At 43.1% G+C, this 22834-nt stretch overlaps 1 protein-coding gene across 1 annotated transcript in view; it reads left to right on the forward strand.

Annotated features, from left to right (window-relative positions):
* ephb4a (eph receptor B4a) overlaps positions 1-18655 on the forward strand; it is a 41236-nt gene extending 22581 nt beyond the window's left edge. Inside the window, exons 3-17 of the mRNA XM_069146520.1 lie at positions 1308-1589; positions 3903-4293; positions 6549-6701; positions 8453-8788; positions 8875-8999; positions 9757-9922; positions 10307-10406; positions 11772-11836; positions 12001-12114; positions 12510-12757; positions 12872-13087; positions 13468-13617; positions 13970-14163; positions 14623-14781; positions 15093-18655. Coding sequence (XP_069002621.1) covers positions 1308-1589; positions 3903-4293; positions 6549-6701; positions 8453-8788; positions 8875-8999; positions 9757-9922; positions 10307-10406; positions 11772-11836; positions 12001-12114; positions 12510-12757; positions 12872-13087; positions 13468-13617; positions 13970-14163; positions 14623-14781; positions 15093-15201 — 2808 coding nt within the window. The 3' untranslated portion in view covers positions 15202-18655. The remainder of the gene's footprint in view (positions 1-1307; positions 1590-3902; positions 4294-6548; positions 6702-8452; positions 8789-8874; positions 9000-9756; positions 9923-10306; positions 10407-11771; positions 11837-12000; positions 12115-12509; positions 12758-12871; positions 13088-13467; positions 13618-13969; positions 14164-14622; positions 14782-15092) is intronic.
* Positions 18656-22834: the final 4179 nt, after the last annotated feature.

The raw sequence follows: 22834 nt of genomic DNA on the forward strand, positions 1-22834 counted from the left end.
GCAGTAACTGTAGGGACGAGAAACCTTTCCTCGCATAGCTGCCTGGTTACCGTCTACCAATAGCCTGTATGTGAGGCGTTTAGGTGACATTTGTAAATTGTAGGTCTAGAACATAATGTGGGTAACACCCTACCTCTGAATTGCACTAAATATTTTGTACTGTAATTTGTAATTTAATTTCCTCTTTGTTCAAATGGATTCATAAAACTAGTATGGAAAAAAAAAAGTATCGTTCAGGAACCGGTATCAACGTCAAAGTATAGGCACCAGTATCCGGGCTTCGTCGTTGTTTAAGAACACCTTTGATAGAGCTTACAGTCATACAAGTATTTCGTTTTGCTGTTGAGAAATTGGCAAAGAAATGTAATTACTTTTTCAGTAAATTATGCAAAAGTAACTGATTGCATTTTCAAGTAACCCTAAATGTTATTTTTTACGACAAATGTAAATACGTATTCCCCATTCAACTATATATACAACTTTTGTCAAATCCAGTCATGTCTTGTTGAAGATTCTGTACGTCATCCTCACAGAAAAACATTTTGTTTTTGTTCTGCTGAAGTCCACAGTACTTATTTTTTGGGATTAGAATGGAAATTCTCCCTTCAAGAGATTCAAACCTGGCTCTCAGTGCTCTGCTGCTCTGTAATTCATTCAGACCAGTATCCTGCCTCACTCAACACATCATCTGCAAATGGATTTTTAAAGATTTACATATTTACATAACTGAATTTCTGAGCCTCAAGTTCAGCAAATCTGCTAAATTCTGCCCAGAATATGTTAATTTCTTGCTTGTTTCCTGCTCTTGGGAACACAGTGATGGTGAACATGTTTGCTGTTGACTCAGAAGTCAAACATTAAAGCATTTTTCTGTTGCATTTGTCTCCCCAACAAATGTCGATTTCTGTGGAGGGTTTTCACTTCATACATATTTGTGATATCCCCTTTGTATTCTTGTACTTTAGTCGATAAGTGTGTTTGAGGGGTGAGAAGCTGTGTCTGTCTCGGATGCTGTGTGCAGTAGTGTGCTTTGTTTGACAAGTGAGACTTGTATTCCCACTGGCTGTGATGCAGCTCGAAATCCACAGCAGGCCAGATCTGTCCCAGAGGCCTGTGACAAGTGTGCTGCAGCACAGGGCCAACAAAGAATTGCTACATTATTAACATTTTAGGGCTGTTAATGTCACCATTAAAAAGTAAAAGTTTTTTACAGGTGAATAAACACGAGTCCGTCCTTACATTTTTCTGGGTCAGATGTCATTTTTTAACACACAACCTTGACAATCCTTTGTTCTCTTTGCTCTCAGTGGGAGGAAGTAAGCGGTTTAGATGAGGAAAACAACAGCGTGCGGATCTATCAGATCTGCCAAACTGACAGTTCAACCAGCAATTGGCTGCGCAGTGGCTTCATCCAGCGACGAGGAGCGTCTCAGGTTTACGTGGAGCTGCGATTCACCATGATGGAGTGTTCCTCCAGCAGCACACACCACCGCAGCTGTAAAGAGACCTTTAACCTCTACTACTACCAGGCAGATTCCAACGACGCCACAGCCACCTACCCACCCTGGATGGAGAACCCATACACCAAGGTACCCAAACACAACCCCTAGTGTTATAAAACAAGACTCATGTATTTGTAATGTTTTATTATAGTTAGACTTGAGTCTCTGTGTGGTTGTTTCAAGTGATCAATTTACTTGTCAGCGTGAGAACTGTTGTATAATGTCTTATTTGGCTCAGGAGCAACTATTTCATATCTGACAACATAATTCGCTGCACGGCCCGTGTTGGTTATTGGTTGACCTGCTGATTATTTTCACAATTAATCGATTGAGCCCATAGTGATGCCTTTAATTGGCTTGTTTTTGTCAAAACCAACAGTCCGGAACCTAAAGATTTTCAATTGGCAGTTATACCTGACGAGGAAAAACAGAAAATTGTTACGCTTGAGAGGCTGGAGCCACAAAATGTTGGGCGTTTATGCGTGAAATGACTGAAATGATCAATCTAAATCAGATTAAATCAATAAAAAGAGTTTTGTCACGATGACAGAATGAAAACGAAATTGAACTTTTTTTTAACAGAAAGCCTGTGTGGGAACTGAAGGTTAGCAGGCAGGACAGGCTTCACAAAAATAAGCTATTGAATCGCAGCACACAATGTGTAATGTTGTCCTTAAAGTCTGGATTCGTGGTGATAGCTGCATTGAATTTGTCTATCGCTGGGATCTATTTTACCCTCATAAATGGGAAGATTTGCGTGATTTCCCAAAATGTTTTAACAAAAATTCAATAAGGGTTCCATTAACTTTGAAGATCAGTTTCAAAATCTCTCTCCCAAAACAATACAGGCCATAAATCATCATACTTACATCATTTAAGACCTTTCCTGCTTTTTCTGCCTGTTACCTACTATGTTGTGTATCCTGCACTGTGACTACTGACAGTTTTCCAAAGTATACAAGGTTTCTTTCCTTCCACTGTGCAGTTTAGCTTGCCTTCATTTGTCTTCCAAAATGAGAGAGACTAAAAAGTTGCTCTAGCTGTGTAATTTATCACAGACAACATTTGGTCAGTTTTATTTTATGTCCAAATTATGTTATCGCCTGATGGGACTGTTTAGAAAACCCTCCTCGTCTGCGCATTCAATCTGTTCCACAACCTGAATGTTTTCTTAATGTTTATCTTCTGGGTTTCATTTTCCAAATGCATAGCTAATATAAATGCAGTGTTTTTTGGCATCTCATTGTCAAACCTCTGATGTCGTTGTGTCCTTGAACACAACACAAAAGAGAGGTGTCAAAATAGTCCCTGCTCCTCAGCTTCATTACCACCTAATAATGTAACTTTGACAGAAAAATAAAAGTGATGAAATGTTCACGGTGATGAATTACTTTTCTCCCCAGCAAGTTTCATGTTGCTGCAAGTTGAGGTTCAAAGCTGTAACAAATGGGAAACAATGGCTGCCAGGAAGGGAGCAAATCAATCTAAAATCACAGTGGTATGCTTTGGAAAATGTTCAATAATGCGAAGCATATGTGATGGCTAAAACAAGCAAAACTACCAGTCTGGTCCTTTTTAAAAGGTCCCAGATTTTACAGTATTCCAGCATTTTATTTGTAGTTTTGATATTCATTGGAAGAAATCATTGTAGTTTCAAGCACATCTCTCTTAAGCTTGTCTCTGAAGCTCGACCTAGAACAGGCTGTCGTCTTTCTGTGTCTTTACGGCGCATTGGTCTAAATTTGAACAATGTAAGAGCCCACTCTAAAGTGCATTTAGGTTGTGTCCAAACTCTGCGCCGCTGACTTAAGACCAGCTTTTTGTTGGCCAATCGCACAATCACTTTAATCTGCCTCAAGAAAGCAATGCGCTCATTTGAAGACCGAGACGCCAATGGGTGCTCAGATGGGTGCAATTACATTGCCGATTTAAACAACACAAGAAAGGAAAACGACAACTACATTGTCTGAAACAAGCAAAGACATTGGTTCTCTCTTCTGATTGGATGACTCTATTCTGAGTGACACATGCCCGGGCCAACCACAGGTTTCCTTCAGTCTTGTTGCTTCCTACCTCCACAACAGAATGACCGCTCTGTGTTTTCTTTCATGTAAATGGTTGTACAGTGGGCCGAACTTAGGACGTATACATGACACGAGTGTGAGGTTGTGACGTCGCAAACCTTCGGAACTCCAAACTTAGAGCTGCTGAAAATTGTCTGCGTACATTTCTCAATAGACTGACCGTTTTGACTCTTTGGCAGTATTCATAGAGCTCCTAGACCTGCTTTGTAATACACAGCATACACACAATACACAGGACACAAAATGGGACCGTTGACACCCTGTGTGCTGGAATCTGGCCATTACATAAGATCCTTTCTTTTATTTCCTGTATTAGGTGGACACAGTGGCTGCAGACTTTCTACTCAAGAAAGATGGGGAGCGGAAATTCAACGTGAAGACCTTAAGACTCGGGCCCCTATCAAAGAGAGGCTTCTACTTGGCTTTTCAGGCTCAGGGCGCCTGCATGGCCCTGTTGTCCGTCAGGGTGTTCTTTAAGAAGTGTCCCCCGCTGGTCAGCGCTCTTTCTTCTTTCCCCGAGACCGTTCCTCGCACTCTAGTGCAAGAGGCGCAGGGCGTATGCGTGGAGCATGCCTCTCAGCAGGGGCCCCGACCTCGGCCGCCTAAGCTCTTCTGTGGAGAAGATGGGCAATGGGTGGGCCAGCCTACAACCACCTGTGCTTGCCTACCAGGATTTGAACCAGCTGAGGGACACACGCGGTGCACAGGTAAGAGGGAGGCCAGGTTAAGTCACGTACACAGATATGTGTATGTATATATAGACTACACCCACATAGGCAGCGGTGCAGGCAGACTAAACAAGAAAACAATGGTAAAATAAGGGTGGGGGTTCACTGAGGGTTGAGGCACTGGAGAGGAAATGAGAGGCAGAGGAAGTTAATGAGGCAGGGGAACGGCTGCGACAGAGGGGACAGAGAGAGAGGTCAGGTGGAGCAGCACTTATCTCAGAAAGGAAGAGCAGGGTCAAAGGCTTACTGCTGCGTCAACTCGTGGTTCAGCTGAGATAGAAGGAGCACAGGAAGGCTGGGGAGGTAAAGGGAGTGAGGCAGGGAGGTGGTGCTCCGGGTAAAGATCATATCACTTTGAGAACTTCAAAGCAAAACAGACAAGAAAAAGGAGGAAGAAGCATGATGATTCTCTCAGGAGCTGTGCAGCAGCTCCGTCTAATGAGTCCAATTAACAAGCCTAGTGCATGAACACACTCACAGACACACTCTCACCGCATCACACCAGCACAGATAGATGCTGAGCATTAAAAACAAAGGAACACCTGAAGAAATGCCACATTTTCTCAAGAAAACGCATGGTTTTGTCTGTCTGTGTTTGAAGGTAGGGCTCGGTATGATCTCGGTGGGAGGTAGAATGATTTTTGAACAAAAAATAATTTCCGACATTTTGCTTCTGGTTAAGTGGCATTTCCAGCATTCGGTCACTGGAGAGAGATGAGGGGGAAAAAAAAAATACTCACCAGGCCATAAAGGGAAATTGCCTTCATAGAAAGATTGGACAGTTAATGTGCTTCAAAGGCCGGTCATTTCAGAAAATGAAATTGACATCTGGGTTTAAAATTAAATTCATTTTTGCTGTAATGCCATTATCTTCCAGAGACAATACATATATTTTCTGGGTCAAACACAACCATCTGACGCGAAATTTATGAATGCTGTCAAGTTGATTTAGTGTTTTAGATGAGCTTGATTTAAATTATTTAACTATTTAAATCACGTATTTATAGTGAACCTCTCGCAGGCAAGCTATAAATACTGCTATATAGGAGGCTGGTGTGTGCGCTGGTATAGCTTTACCAATATTATACAACACAAACGATTACAAAGATGAAACCCTAAATAGATAAGAAATACACTGACGTATACCCCAGAAATGATAAATATCAAGTTTGATATCACTATTTATCTCGGGGGGGGGGGGGGGGGGGAATCCCAGAATTTGGGAGTAACAGGACAAAATTAATTAGTATGGACTGCTGCAAGTGCTCAACAGTCACACAGCTGAATTCTCTGAAATATTGCTTCATGATCAATAGTGACTGCCGCTGCATATCAGGAAGTGTTCGTTGTGTCATCTTGTGGGATCAAAATAAGAGCTCACCAGATTACTTTCTTAATTTTGTCATAGCAGGGTCATTGGGATTTCAATTGTTTTAACTAACAATTGTACATTATTTTTGAGCAGGTGAGTTATGCAACATAACTCTCAGCACGCATTAATAGCTTCTTTCACATGTGGAAAATTCCTGCGGCGAAGTCTGAACGGGTCGGCCAGCGCGTTGACCCTGTGAAACCTGTCAGTTTTCGCTGTTACGGTGCTCCAGTTAATGTGAAAGTGTGAAAACTCAGCAGCTGCATTTCATTTCAACACAGACTGTAAACACTGCAGGTTTTGATGACTGTATGTAGCGCTACCAGGTGACAGCTTAATACAATTCACAAACAGGACAAATGTCGTGCTGAATGTGGTGTGTTCATGTGCAGAAACTGAAGGTGCAACAGATTGTCTGCAACTAATGACTTTATTCAGTCAACTAATCGATTATTCAGCTAATCCCTTGAGCATTAGTTTAGACTCAGTTTGCGGTTTCTTTACATCATGAGCACCACAGTACTTTTTTGATTACAAAAGACTCTCGGAACAATATTTGAATCAACAAACAAAGCCGGTTTTTCATAAGGACTCCCACATGTCTGGTGTCGTTATTCAGATATGCTCAGGTAAATTCAATGATAAGCAGCAGTCAGTGACAGACAGACACATTACTGTGATTGTCTCAGTTTAGAGCCGTCATTACATTGTTCTGCCTTTCAATTTGCTACCATCTGGTGCATAAGTGCACTGACAAAAATCCAGGTGTGTCTAGGACACTGAGTGTGAGGGCACTGAAGTATTTTCATGTCATGTTCTGATTCAGAACTAATAACAATCTGCATTCAATTGTCCTCCTCAGCCTGTTCTGTGGGTCAGTTCAAGTCGGGCACAGATGGACAGTGCAGAGGCTGCCCAGAGTTCAGCTACGCCACCAGCATGGGGGCAGCAACGTGTGCATGTCGCTCTGGGTACCTGCGTGCGGAATCAGACTCTCCGGACACCCCATGCACTAGTAAGTATGCATAAAACAGCACTTAATCCACATGCAAATCTGGAGATGCTCGGCAATATTATCATCCACTTGCTCTCACTCTTTACCTTCCTGCTCTTCTTCGCTTTGTTTTCAACATCTCTGGTGCAATTTCTCTTTTCCTCTGGTGTCATTTAGCCAGTCTCCCCTAAGCAGCTTTGTGTCCTTTGTCAGACTGCTGGGCATTGAGATGCGTGTCTTTTGTGACAGGTTGTTTGGTTGGGGGGGGGGGGGGGTGCTTCTCTCCCAAGTGAAGTAGGCATTGATGGTCTCAAGTGACACCTCTGTATGGATTCAGGAATTTCAATTCAGCCATGTTTTAGATGTGTGAATGGGAGGGACTTTTTAATTAGGTGCACTCTGCTGGAATGGCCACAAAGAGAATGTGAGACAATGTGAAACTCCACATCAGGCTGTTGACATCAGGCTATTTCCGCAGGTGTGATAAAAATACCAACGAGAATTTGCATCCACCAATTTCATTATTAGTGATAAGTTTAATTACAAAAGATTTATCTTAATTATTAATCACTTAATTAGACCATTCCTATTATAAACTCTGTTTTTGTACTGGATTGCCCGAGCAATTCTGCACATCACATATTTTCAATTTGTATGCAAAATTTCAAACCAGCAGAGCCATCTATAAATCACGCAGACCTTTTCCTGAAAATAAGGGTTTTAAATTACTGTGACATCCTTGGTGATTTTAATAAAGCAGATTCTGATTGCTGAGACATAAAAATGTATTGTAACTAAAAATCCTTATTCCCAAATGTTGAATTCATATGCACCCAGATTGAGTGTGATGTTGCCCCACTTGGGTTTCCAATGAGAACACCATTAGCACTTAAGTTAGCTGCAGGCTCAGTGACAAAGCTCTGTCTCCTTGGCAGGAGCAGAAACCCATTCACAGTGCCTGAGTGGTCTTGCTGTTTAGTTATGCTTGGCTTGAGGCAATAGCTATCTTCTTACAATTTTCAGACGGTGATCATTATCATCCAGTTTTAGACAAACGTAATTGCACCAGTTAAATTCTGCAACACATGCTCCCGCTGTGACGCAAAGCCACTGCAAGAGCATTGTTCTCCGTCGTGACTCCATATACGCACTGACGAAAATGTCCTCAGCACATATCTGAGAGCGTAAACAAATGGTCTTGTGTGGGTCAGGGACAGGTAAAGCAGCAGCAAAACGGCACACGGGAGATCAGCAGAGAACTTTCATGTACTGTGATTAACCAGGACTACATGACACCTGATAAATGAAATATGATTTTACACTTTTTCCACTGAATAATGTGACAATATTTGGAGAGTAACTTCTGTGGCTTTTTAAAAGTATTTAGTCATATGGAGAAAAAAAAAAAAAAAAACTGTCTTAACGGATTTAGAAAATTGCAACTCTTGAACCTGACTGCGGTGCTGCAGTTAGGATTAGGAAAAGACAATATTTAAAGAAATGGTTTGACATTTTGGGAGATATTCGCCTTCTTTCGAGTTTGATGAGAAGATCAATACCACTCTCGTATCTGTCTGGTAGACATGAAGCTCCAACTTCGCATTTACAGACATGAAAGTGGCGTCAATCTTCTCGTCGTACTTTCTAAAAATCTAAAATATACTATTCTTGGAAGTAGGTTGGTTTTTCCATTACAGGAGCTTGAATGACAATTCTTCTGCTGAATTAGTTAAGCTCTGGATATTTTTTTTTTTTTTTTTTTTTTTTGGTAGAAACTCCCTCGGCCCCGCGCAGCATTGTCCCCCAGATAAACGACACCACGCTCAGCCTGGAGTGGAACGAGCCGCTGGACAACGGCGGCAGAACGGACCTGAGCTACGCTGTCAGGTGCACCGTGTGCAGGTCACCGAAGGGAACGTGCCTCTCCTGCGGAGACAGTGTCAGCTACCGGCCCGCGCAAGATGGCCTGCTGGGTCGCAGGGTGGAGATGTGGGGCCTGCTGCCGCACACCACATACACGTTCACCATCCAGGCACTCAACGGGGTGTCTCAGCTCAGCGCCAAGGACCCCGCCAGCGAGAGTGTCAACATCACTACAAGCCACGACGGTAAGAGGTGGCGGGGGAAGAGGTAGAACGATATAAATAGTCCCGAGTTTCATGTGGTATTTATAATTCTTCTGCCATCTGTGCAGTGCCGTCGCTGGTGTCTGTGATTCGGAAGAGCGACTCCACAGAGAGCAGTCTGACACTGCACTGGTCCGTCCCAGCTCAGCCTCACTACAACATCCTGCAGTATCAGCTACGCTACTGTGAGAAGGTGAGAGCTCCCTGACAACGTCTCCCAACTGTCCACATTGTATTCAGAGTTCAGGCTTCGATAACGTGGATCTCAACCACTGTCCAAAAACATACAGGTCAGGTGAACTGAAATCAAAATTAACTGAAGCCTGTAAGTCATGTAAATAAATACTTTAAATAGTGACAATGCACAGGATTCTTTGCAGTATATCAGATCAAGATATGGGCATTTGATTTCTGAGATTGTTAAAAAAAAAAAAAAGGCAATACCTGTACCAACACCTTTACCTCCCTGAATAGTAGTTTTTTTTTTCAATAAAAAAAAATTACAGTGGACATCTTTTTGTTTGTTTTGAGGGGGAGTGTGTAGTCCAGGATGGTCTCTGTAATCCAGGATGATCTCTGTTGCTACAATTTACTGATGTCCCCATTTTTTAATGCCAGATAGTATCAAAGTTATTTGGTTGATTCCATTAAAGTATCAAGGTTCAGGTATTTAGCCCTACTACACGTGGATGTGTATTCTGTTGGAGTTGTATATAAAGCTTCAACATATTAGTTAACATGCCTTTGATTAAGACTGTGAATTTATTTAAGGGAATGTAACTGGACTGAATCAAACTCTCAGGTTAGGTTGACCCAAGAAATCTGGTGTCTTTTTAACGGTCTTTCTATGTTTGACTTTGTGCTCTTTCACACTGATCTCTGTCATTTGCCTTCTTATTCCCGTTTTACGCTCGCTTCCGGTCCAGCTAACTCTTGTTTTCTTTTGGTAGGAGCGACGTAGTGAGGACCAGTGCCACTACACAGAGAGTAACAGAAACCAGGCTGTGCTGACAGACCTGCGCAGGGCTACTCAGTACGAAGTGCAGGTTCGGGCGCGCACCATGGCTGGTTATGGCAGCTTCAGTCCAGGGGCCGTCTTCCACACGCTGCCCGATGGTAAGAAAAAGGTCGCGTTTGCTCTTGAAGAAGAGTCTCACACACATTGCTCTTTTTCGCATTTCCTTTGGGAAGTTTTTCATATGCTCTTCTGCATAATCAATCCCTGCACAGTTTCTTGTTATGAATTTAGTGCCCGTGTCCTTGAGTTAGTGTCCTTGTATTGAGCCTTTTCAATATTATAAATTCCTGTCGTGTCTTTTTCTTTCCCTCTCATACTTTTTTTTTATTTTTTTTTTACCACCAATGTAAACCTCCTGTCATGCCTTCTGTCATTGTATTCCTTTAACTCTCTTGCGTTCTGCCTCCTTCTCTTTCTTCTCAAACTCTTTTGTTTTGCCCTCTCTCTCTCTCTCTCTCTCTCTCTCTCTCTCTCTCTCTCAGGACATGACTCCGCCTCCCAGTTCTTGGTACCTGGCATCCTTATCGCTGTCGGGATGCTGCTGCTTGTCACTTTCGTCTTTGTGGCCGCCTACTGCATACGGTGAGAACGGGAGGGAAAGAGGCAGAGAAAAAGATTTGCAGGGGAAAAGACGCTGACAGAATAACAGGAAATGGATAAAAAAAAAAAAAAAGGGGGGGGAGATATCAAAAACCAATAGCAACCGTGACCCCAATTTTACAGTTTTGCACCACTTTGTTCTTTTGTTTATACGAATCATATCTTATCAACAGTGGATTTGCACTCTGTTACCCACGCCGTCTTTTTTTTTCTCTGTGAAGCAGTTCAGACACAAAGCAATGCTCATGATTCCTTTTGCTTACACAGCTAAAAGCTATCCTGCTCATTAGAACATTTTCCTTAGGCTTCATTGTTTGAGTAAATAGTGTTGGATGCCATCACAGGCGGAATGAGAGAGAGAGAAAGTGCATGCGTTTGTGTAATGGAGAGAGAGAGCGAGAGAGAGGCGACGACGATAGAGGTAGAGGGCAGGGAAAGACAGGATGCAGGCGTCCCAACCCTGTTTCCACAGGACAGGAGAACAATAGCTGTGACCTTTTGACACGCGCGCGCGCGCGCGCGCGCGCACACACACACACACACACACACACACACACACACACACACACAGACACACACACACACACACACACACACCAGTGACTGAGGCCCAGATCTGCCACTAACTGAGGGTGGTGCATTATTGCTATTTTAGGCTTATGAGGTGGGAGAGAGAGAGAAGTGGAGGAAGGCAGGGATCCAGTAGCTACAGGGTTGTTACAGTCTTGTAGAGATGAGTTTGCGCCAGCAGAATTATAATGGAGCCGCTTGTGTCAAAGAGCAGAACCATAGGGGTTGGTTCAGGTATTCACCATTACCACAAACCAACGTGCATTGTGTGTTTAAGATCACCGAGGGTTTCTTAAGGCCAAAAAAAACCCAGAGCCTTTTACAACAAGGCCTTTTTTTTGTGTCAGAAAATGAGAGAAAAAAAAAAAAGAAAGCATATTGTATTTTGAACAGAGAGCATCCTTCAACACACTGTTGGCTAGAGGGTAGCGGTCTGGAGCTTAACTGACCCGACAACATATTTTTCCATTCTTGGTTGTTTTTTTGTTTTTTTTAAACATCATATAAAAATAATCATGTCATATGGGATTTTTATGCTAATTTTCTCTTTCTTTTCTTTGAGTTTTAGTTTAGTCAGAGAGGCGTCGTGCTATTATTATTGCGACTGACCACTCACATTGTTAAATCACTGATTTGCATCACATTAAGCCCATAAAGCATTGGGAATTCTCCCACCCCCCTCCCCCCCAAAAAAGCAAATCAAACATTCATTCTTCAGATAACTCCATGGGCATCCTAATCTCTTATTTATTTATCCCTGTCTCTTTCTACTTGCAGCCGACACAGCCGAATAAAGGACCCGGAGCTGAGCGACAAAAACAGCCAGTACCTCGTCGGCCAAGGTAACAGATCAAGGACATGCACACTAAACGGCAGCTGTGATTTACAACTCATTCACGTCGGGGAAATCATTTTTTAATGTGACTCAGGCTCCTTGCTGCTCATAGTTCTCTTTACATTATTTCGCTTTCCTTTCCCACGACTCTTGTTTGTCTTTCCCTTGCAGGGGTCAAGGTTTATATCGACCCTTTCACCTACGAGGACCCTAATGAGGCGGTGCGAGAATTTGCCAAGGAAATTGATGTTTCCTTTGTCAAGATTGAGGAGGTTATCGGTGCTGGTAAGCGCCAGTCATATGCTGTTTCCATTATTAAGAAGTTTGTAAACTTTGCACTCTTTCTGTGGATTTATCAGACTGTTTTTTTGGTTGTTTTTTTTTATCAGATTGTTCTCTTTCGAAATAACATGATTAAAATACTGTACATCTTATTCGCCAAATTAATTTGAGTCAGTGCCATTTAAAGCCATTGTTTGGACTCTTCTTTATCAGCCGAAATTCAATATGGCTGCAGAAATAAAGCAATTAAATGTTACCAATATTAGTGGCCCTCGTTCAAACCAAAGGGCACCGCTTGCTGCAAGCAATCTTTTTTACATTTGCTGAATACAATGGCCATCCTCATTATGTGGCAGAAAAACAGACCTAATGTGTATTTATGTGTCTGTGTGCTGCAGGCGAGTTCGGGGAGGTTTGTCGAGGACGGCTGAGGGTCCCAGGGAAAAAAGAAAACTACGTAGCAATTAAGACTCTCAAGGGCGGCTACACAGACAAGCAGAGACGGGATTTCCTTTCAGAGGCGTCCATTATGGGACAGTTCCAGCACCCCAACATCATCCACCTGGAGGGAATCATCACGGCCAGCTGTCCGGTCATGATCCTCACAGAGTTTATGGAGAACGGAGCTCTGGACTCGTTCCTACGGGTCGGTGTGACACAGAGAACACGCACCGAAACACATCGTCACTTCTCTGACACACTGAAACTCTCAGTCGTGTCGCTCCGTCCTCCAACCGAACTGTATCTCTCCTCTCCGCAGCTGAACGACAGCCAGTTCACACCCATCCAGCTGGTGGGAATGCTGCGCGGCATCGCCTCTGGCATGAAGTACCTGGCGGAGATGAGCTACGTCCACCGAGATCTGGCCGCCCGCAACATCCTGATCAACAGCAACCTGGTGTGCAAGGTGTCTGACTTCGGCTTGTCGCGCTTCCTGCAGGAGAACTCCTCTGACCCGACCTACACCAGCTCTCTGGTGAGATGACAGCCCTCCTCATTTCATGCTTAAGAAAGAAATCCTATAATTAAATTCATCTACAATACGTCTGCCTGTAGGATGATACTCGTACAAATTCTCCAAAGACAATAATATTAAGGCTTCAAATACATCCTGTGATTATGATGTGGTGTCGTTTCCGCAGTACAGTGGCAGCATGTTCTCTGTCAATTTAAAGCACACGACCAAAGCACATAGAGTGTAAATATTTAATGATTTTTGTATACTCGCATGCTTCACATTTGTGGACTTTGCACTAACTTAAAAGTTATTTTTCACCTTTCTTCACTCTCCCTCTCAGGACTTAGGCTTACCATGTTTATGTTTATGTAGTGCTGACTCTTTACTTTTCTGTGCAGGGAGGGAAGATCCCAATCCGCTGGACAGCACCGGAGGCAATAGCCTTCAGAAAGTTTACTTCAGCTTCAGATGTGTGGAGCTATGGCATTGTCATGTGGGAGGTCATGTCTTTCGGAGAGAGACCCTACTGGGACATGAGCAACCAGGATGTAAGTTTTAAAAAAAAAAAACACCAAAAAAACTCTTGGCAATGATTTTTAAGGATTATTTTTAAGGCACAGCACAGAGCCAAGCCTTACCAAAACATAATTCAACATTTGCATTCTGAAAACAGTTTGAACTTTTCAGGTAATGAATGAAGTGCTAAAATCTGAACATTAATTACGAAATTGCCTAGCAACACAGTCATTCAAGACAATTTAAGTTTTTCGAACATTTTCCTTTTCTGTGTTTATTAGTTCTTCCTGTTTGAACCTTTGCTAAATTCTTGGCCCTTAAAGTGACTCGAAATGTATTTAAATACCATTTGTTTAAATGGGTAATCATTTTTCTTCCTGTCAGGTAATCAATGCCATAGAGCAGGACTACCGGCTGCCCCCGCCGCCTGACTGCCCCACCCACCTGCACCAGCTGATGTTGGACTGCTGGCAGAAGGACCGCTCGGCGCGACCTCGCTTCGCGGACCTCGTTAGCGCCCTGGACAAACTGATCCGCAACCCCGCATCCCTGAAAATAGTGGCACAAGAAGGAGCAGGGTGAGAGTGCACATGTGTTTAGTCATAATGTCAGAAAATAGTATATCATAATAAAATATGATAGTTTGAGAATGTACATTAAAAAAAAAAAAAAAAAAAAAAAAAAAAAAATTTAAAACGGAGGCGCGTCTGTCCCTTTTAAAATGTCAATTTTGTCGAGTTAATTTAAAGGGCAGACATAACCCTCTATGTACCAGCTCACCGTCCTGCTGTGACCTGTCAGCCTCTTGCTGTGTCCATTTCCCTTGCTCCACATTCTGCCTGTCGGCTGATCGCATACAGCAGAGGACCCTCTGTCCCTGATAAATCCCATTGTTTGTCCCTGTCAGTCACTCAGCGTCAGATTAAACCTCGACTTGTCAACTGGAATGTTGCTGCAGGATATATATAAGCTCCTCACTGTTGTTTTGGTGACAGTGTATGTAAGTTATTCCTTTGTTTCTGGACCCAATCCCCCAGGCCGTCCTACCCCCTGCTGGACCAGCGTGCACCTTTAGCCCTCTCGCCGTGCGCGACAGTGGGGGAATGGCTGAGAGCCATCAAGATGGAGCGCTACGAAGACAGCTTCCTGCAGGCCGGCTTCAACTCAGTGGACCAGCTGGCTCAGATCACCACACAGTCAGTTCCAATTTCCAGTTTTCCAATCTAAAGTGATATTTATCTCATTTTCACTTCACAGTTCACACTTCGTAGCTGCAAGAACCAGGACCCATGTAGCTTGTAGTAATGAATTGGAAATAGATTAAATTATGATTTCCTGAAGTGTAGATTTATCTTAATTTAAGTAAAAGAAAGGCTGTGGAAGTCTAGAGAACAAAAATCTGCTTATTTTTTTTTTTTTTTATTGTGCATAAAATCCACATCTTTCATTATTTCCTGTTCTAGCTATCTAATTAGGTTTTTTTTTGTTTTTTTTTCCATCTGTTCAGGGACCTGCTGCACATGGGAGTGACTTTGGCTGGTCATCAGAGGAAAATTCTTTCCAGCATCCAGACAATGACCTTTCGGAACAAGAGCACCACAACTGTGACCTTCTAGCTGACCTGCCTCCAACCCTGGACACCAACACCAGCACGCAGGTGCAGCCATGTACTGAGAGCACACTGGAGCCTCTCCTGTGAACCGCTTTGAACACGGACTCCAAGGGAGATTGGAGAGTTTATTCAAGATCGGGGAGAAAAAAAAAAAAAAAAGAAGAAGAAAAAAAAATCAGCACATACGGATTGCTGATGAGAGAGTTGTCCAGAGACTGGCATGTCCCTGTCACCCAGAGCGACCAGACGATAAAGCTGTGCAGACTGACTCTGCCTCATTTTTACTTTGTGGTCAGTGTTTTTGCATCTACCCGAGGTTAGGACTCAATACATGTGCCAAACGAAGAGGAGCGACAGACCAGAGTTTACAGTTTCTGTAGTATCACGTCATTTTGAAAACAGACAGTTTACTGGTTTGTTGTCGTCCCCCCCCCCCCCAAATGTCACTTTGACCTTTCACCAAAGGAGACAAAAAGAAATGCCAATCCAAGATTTGTAGGTTTCATACTGTTGTGTAATTACGAATGCTTTCACTTTGGGCGTCTTGCATTAATCCACGCGGATGACATTACTTCACGGACACCTTCCATATCAAGACTGAGCATTTTAACTGTGGAATTTTACTTCTTTGATTTCGACATTACCTCCTCTTTACTCAGGTGTGATGTGTAATGCAGACTTTGGAGAGCGCCGTCCTCGCCCTAATCAGACTCTTCTCATCTTCCTCAGTCTGGCTCTCCCCTCGCCAGCTCAGCTACACGAGCAGAAGAGAGGCATGGAGACATATCAGCACTTTTGTCATTTCAGAGTGAATTGCAATCTCCTGTAAGTCCATGCATGTCTCTTGGAGCGTAGTTGGTTATTCCTACTGCCGGTGTTTCTGCTGGCAGCTCAATTTTTATTATAATCAGACCGAACAAGGACCGAGTGGACTCAGAGACCAGAGAACACTGTAGAAATGGGTTTCTTTGTCAAAAATTTAACAAGGAAGCTATCTGGCCTCAACTTGTTTTTCTTCATATAATTGACACGTTATTAATTCTCTCGCTCTGTATTCTTGATCTTCCAGTGCCATTCATGCGTCTTTGTGGACATAAATGCCAATTTTTTTTTTTTTATAAAGCAAGAAATATATCACGAGTGATTTTGTCTCATTTAAATGTACTTTAAAGGGTGACTTTGACATTTTGAAGTTAAATACATTTTTCCTTCACCGGATGCATGCTGTGCAGTCAGCAGAACGCTTCTGCTTTTGCCCCGAAGCCAAACGGGAAGGATTTCTTTAACATTTAGCGCAAAAAGCTACCCACAGCTGACAGGTTAGGCAGCAGCCGGCAGTATCCAATTGGTTTTAGCGTAGCGTGCTAACAATCATGTTGAGCTGCTGTTTGATTAACAGACAAACAACCCCAAAACAATCCCAAGTTGAGCGATTCTCTTTCTTCTTCCAATGCTGGCAAAACACACGTTTACCCCCCCAAAAAACGGTTTTAAAACATTTAGCAAGTAAAACAACACGCAGCTTACCAGCGAACGGGCCGGCAGATTGCCATGAGTATCCGCTGGTTAATGATCCTGGTTGTGCGGCTACTTAACTTCTTCAACATGCCTTTTTTTTTTTGCGATTCATTTGTCATGAGTACTTTTGACGCGGAGTGTGAATATCACGCAGGGGGGGAAAAAAAGTGTCATTTAATTTTTTTTAGAAGGAGGTTGATTTCTTTTTTTCTTTTCTTTTTTTTAGCTCTCACACCGCAAATAAAAGCGCATCGACCGATCGCGTTATGCATTTTTGATATTACGTCATCACTTAGTTCCCACTTTGGAGACGGCTCGTTCGGACGCTGCGCTCGAAGCACACACATGCAAAGGGATCTGCTAGAAAACCCTCACGGAGCAAACGGCTTCGTCAGCTGCTCACCTGCGTCACGGGGTCTGAACCCCAAAAGGTTCCCAAACAAAACGCCCCTCTCGGACCGTCCCGCCTGCCCCGTTCACCTTCCCGCATCGCGGCCGACCGCCGTGCCTGCGGTACGTCGCGTCGAAGCGGCGTACGTTTACGACGTTATTGAGGATTTCCATCTGCAGTGGTTTTCTTTTAATACCACCAGCACCTATATCAAAAAGGTACTTTCGCTATTCTGAAATCCATATTTTTTTTGTTTTGTCTGAAGAACATGCTGGTGCGAATGTAGTCAAACTTTTTTTTTTTTTTTGAACAGTCACAAACTAAAATTGCTCCCGGTTTAAATGGCTGTAATGCAAAATATTTGCCGGCAAGTATTTTTGCATATTTGTGTCAATTTATTTGTCACAACCCCGGTGTGTAAACTCCTTTATGGTTGATTCAAATCTGTAATATATTGTTCCAAAAATGATACAAAATACAGTTTCGTTGGAAACAAAGCACAGCTGCCGACTAACGGGCTCGCTCGTAACCAGCGTGGTCAGCAAAATGTTTCTACAACTGCTCTAAAAATTACACAACAATGGCTGCCTAACTATTGGTATGGAAAACAAGGTAGAGCTAAACAGGCTACGTTACTGTCAGCAGTATCCACTGGTTTCCGTGTGGAATGCTAACAGCGTTTGATTAACAACCCCCTTTCCACCTTATCTTCTCCTCCACTGTTATTACAAGTGCTTGGTGGAGAGGAATTCACTAACTGGAGTTCAAAATGTCAAAGTTTTACTCAAATATGTTGTATCTGCTGAAGAATTACACCAGCCGTGTTGACATTTAGCTTTTTTTCTCTTGGTGGCTGACAAACCTGCAGTCCGTCAGGAAGACGAGGCTCAAACCGATTCTAAAACGTACTTCAACAACCGTGTTGAATACAAAGTGCACAGCTTTACTTTTCCATTTGTGTCAGTTGACGCTCCTGAGAGACTTTCTTCTTAACACTATGTGTTTTCAGTATTTTTATTTTTATTTTTCAGTTCCCAACTTGGATTTTTTTTTCTCTGCTATTACAAAAAAAACAACAACATAAAAACAACATTTATCTTTCTAATAAGGGGCCGCAGTGGAACCAGTTTGATCTCCTTCGGCATTATAACAATGCATTTCTGCCATGTGTGATCATTTTGTAGTGTTTCAAAAGTTTGAAGTGCAATTTACCTTTAAAGTTCATTTAAGTGTGGCGATTAGAAAAGATTCTAATTGGGTTAAAGCGAACGACAAATGAGTTGCTGGATATGACCTCACGCTGACTCCCAATGATTGTATGGGACATGAAAAAAAGACATCCATTCTCTTTCCTTACTAATGTAAATAAAATTTTAAATTTAAAAAAAAAAAACAGGTCTTAGTGAGAAGCACTGGTGTAGACATGCGTGTGGTCTTCATGTTGAAGAGCTCAATCACAACAACTTTGAAATAATGAGCAGATGTTTTGTTTACTATTGTGTGTGTAGGCCAGTCAGTATTCATAATAAAGCTGCACACCAGTGTTTTACCATCACAGACTCATCTCGGCTTCTTAACGCGTCACATGGCCTTTGTAGACACTCGCTCTCATCACAGTCATTCTCACTACAAGTGGAGCATGAAAGCTGCATAGACACGCAGAGACTTTCATCGTACTGATGTCCGGAAGTCCCAATCTGACCTGAGGTGAACAACCACACTGTGTACCTGTCTCCGGTCTGATGGCGGGCTGCTCTGTCCCGCTGACCCCAATACTTCTGTCCTGAATTTATAGAAAACCGGCACAAGACAAAAGCAGCTCTGTCTCTGCCAAAAACACACTGATGTTTGTGGATTTATTTGAACCCGTGTTCTCTAATTTAGCTCTATTGTGTTGCTAGTAAACGCGAACTAAATGAATGATCCTTAGTTATCTTGTTTTCATCTTTTGGTTCGATAATATGTTGCCGGAAACTGTCTAAGATCATGTAAGTAAAATGTCTTACAGGCCTTAGTGGCTCTTGTTGCAAACATGCCTCTCATCTATCCCGTCGCCCCCTTTTTCTTCTTTTTTTTTTTTTTTTAATAATGAGAGAGAAACAAGAAACTACATATCTTGGCGTTCTCGCAGCCTCTCCTCCTGCCTTCTGTTTCTCCTGAGAGCCTTTACCCCCGAGGGCTCCAAGCTCGTCCTCTCCTATGTTTCCCTTCCTGGTCCTCAGCCCTTTTAATCATGAAGAGATGTTCTTTTCTTCTCGTGCGCCTTGGGCTGAGAGCAGCTTAGAGCTTAAACTCTCTCTCTCTCTCTCTCTCTTGCTCTCTTACTCACACACACTTTTTTCCTCCTCCCTATCTCCAAAAGCTACCATAACCAGGCTAAGCTGCCGGGGCTTCAAAAAGTATTTAGGTTCATTGATTAATGTACTTTGATTATCTCCGTGTTACCGACTCATTCTTCTTGTTCGATTGCTCTCGTGTGGCCCGCAACGTACAAACCAGCACGAGTGGAGCTTCCACGTAGTGGAGATAAATAACGACGAGTAACTATTACTGGAAGCATGTTGTTCTTTTTCCTTGTTGTTTGTTTTTTTTGAACCCCTCCGTGCGTTTTTGTCGGGTGTGAATCTCTCGTCGAAGTGATTCAGTGTTGGAAAGAGAGAGGCAGACATTCATCTCTGGTTTCTACTCCTGTCAGTGCTTTGGTTGAACCTTGACCCCGCCGTATAGTTCAAATCTAGCCTCATCTTTGTCTGCATCTCTGAATGGCCATTCATTAAGGCTGCTGCTGGGCAGAGAGCGGACAAGGCCAACCAGGTTTTTTAGCATTTGCTGGATTGTGTCATTCCCCTCGCATTCCTGTGTGCAGTCAAGTGTGGCGAGCCTGTGTGTGTGTGTGTGTGTGTGTGTGCGCGTGTTCGTGTGTGTGTGCGTGCGTGTGTGTGTGTGTGCGTGCTGATGGCTGTGGTGGGTGGGGGATAACCAGAGGGACAGGTACATGGGTGTTTGAACAGGGCAGGGGAAGGAGATTATCTGAAATGGTTTCACTCAGTCCAGAGCAGCACAGGAAAGTTGTGACCCTGCATCAAACGTGTGTTGTTAAAGATGTAGCGCAGCAATAGTATTGAACTGACATAAAGTTGGGCTCCTCACAAGAGACTGATTTTTTTTATTTTTTTTTTTTTTATTGGCTAAATTCAAACCAGCTGAGGCTGTAATGTCCTGAATTTGAGCTTCAAGTAAAGAATGAATCCCCGTATTTGACTGCGAATCTCAGCCCTCTTTTGGATCTGTAGCATTGCTTTGATTTTCCACAACGCCAGCGGCTTGAAGTTGGAAATTTAGGTTGGAGATTGTCATTCCTGTGCCGCTCTCCCACTGGCTTCAGGCGCCAGATTTCCTCCCCGAGATGACTTGCCAACAGTTTGATCAAAATGGCCCAATATTTCTGAGCAAATCCACCGAGCAGCCAGCTAAGATTATTTTTTCACCTGTGTACGCAGCGCGATTGTGATGAAAGATGGGAGGCACGTTGCTCGCCAGAGCGCCTCCACTCTGTTTCGTATTAAATCTGATTGCTGGGAAAGTTGTCGCTCCTCGCTGCTCTACAGTCTTTCTGTTGACTTTGCAGGAGCGTGTGCCAGGCCATCGCTGTAAATAAGAATTTGTTCTTAGCTGACCCACCTGGTCAAATAAAAGTTGTAAGCATTTAATTATACTTTCATGCTACAGTGCAGTTTTATGTGGAACTAGCCTGGAATTTTTTTTATCATGTACTTAATCCATTTAATCAATGCAAACCTCTAGATTACAGGCCCCTGCTGTCTCCTCAGTGTTATCATTGATGTAGAAGAGTATTCTAATATTGTTATATTGTCTACTTCTCGGCTGTCACCTTCACAGGTTATTTGTTTTGGTGTAATCTCAATTTATTTAAAATGTCTGTATTAAATCATACATTTGGCCACCGCTACACATAAAGATCCATGTCTAGCCCGCTTCTATGTGCATTTGTTTATTCATAAAAATTGATTATCCATAAAGTTGAATAGTTTACCAATACATATTATGACTCCAAAAGCCATAAACACTGGCTACTATATAGCTAGTATCCCCTTCTCCTTCACCAAAGAGCAGGTGTTAGTGCGATGAACAATGTGGACGTCCCCACCTTCAGGACAATGACTGGCCCCTCCAAAGGTGTCTGCAGCTTCCTGCTCTGTCTCAGCTTTCAGCAGCGACCCATCTCCCCCGTGGCATCCTTTTGTTTTCCCCCTCCCGCAAAGAAGATGTGCTCCTCGCCTTCTGCGGAGGAAATGAAAGGAGTGCGATTTTCTCCCATCTTATCCTCACCGTGCGTGAATCACCACATACCCTGAAACTCGATCCACATGCGTCAAGGGCCGCTATGCTTGGAGGGGAGAATTGAAAGTAGGGTCAAACTATCAAATTTCTCTACAAGTCAGAGGAAGCAGTGAGGCTTCATGCGGTAAAGAAGACTGAAGTGGTGGAGAGTTCATGAAAAGGCCATCATCAAAAGTGGCAAACACGTCATGTTAAACCTGTTTCTGATCAGTGTCGCCTTTCTGAACTCATCTCGGTAAACTCAGATTGATGAGTTTACTCATCAGTGTGGCGCTTAACCCCTCACACAGGCCTCACCTTTGTCTCCTAACTCAACCTAAGTCCTCCACACCTCTGAACCCCGCCAGTATAAATCTCGAACGTCTCTGACTAGAGCACGCGGCCTCGTCACGCTGACCACCAGGCATTTTTGGAGAAATGTTTTGTCTGTTTGCTCTGTATTTCCATGATTACAGTAAAGTGTGGTCTTTGTATTTGTATTGTGGTCACAGCTGTTTAGCTTCACTAGATGCTTCTCCTCCTTTTTCTACATTTAAATTACAGTTTGCCAACCAATCGCCCGAATGAGCTATTTTCATACGATTTCCGGGCAAATGGGCAATAAACACAGAAAATTCAAATAAACAGTCACGAACACGCGAGTAGTACTGCCCTGGGAACAGACTTTGCTCTTAAATGTTTGAACTTTATTCTGTCACTTTGTGGGGTTGCATGACTCCATCTCGGCACACAGCAGGACTACTAACTAAACCAACCCCCTTCTGTTCCCCTGTGCCCCCCCCCAAAAAAAACAACCTACAACCACCGTTTCAGTTCGCTTTGGACCAACAGTCCGTCAGAACTATTGATTATACTGTAAAAACATGACCACTCACGTTTTAGCACTGACCCCGTGAACAAACGTGTTTTCTGCGATCACATTGTGACAGTCTGCAGGGCAGCGAAGGCCCCCGCGTGCGCCGAGCCCACTTAGAAATCTGAGCAAGCAGCATATGGTTTTGATTTAACAAGCATCTGGACGCAATACAACAAGGTTTACAAAATATAAAGTCTATGCGCGTGTGTACGAGAGCAGTATTGAAAGTAATCAGATTATAGATACAAAGAAAGTGTAACCCTGGGCATAACACCCCCATAAAACGCAGCTCATATACAACGGCAATGCACCATCACCCATCTCCAAATACATAACATACCCAAAATAGACGAACTTACACGCGCGCGCGCACACACACACACACACACACACACACACACACACACACACACACACACACACAGCCGTCTTTACTACTGTGTGATGGGCTCCCTCTAGTGTACAGAAAGTGTCTCTGTTTATTCTAATACTGAGAAGAAAAAAAAAACC

This window comes from Embiotoca jacksoni, unplaced genomic scaffold, assembly GCF_022577435.1.
Source record: "Embiotoca jacksoni isolate LCO1_2020_lvr unplaced genomic scaffold, fEmbJac1.0.p SCAF_13, whole genome shotgun sequence".
Classification (NCBI taxonomy): domain Eukaryota; kingdom Metazoa; phylum Chordata; class Actinopteri; family Embiotocidae; genus Embiotoca; species Embiotoca jacksoni.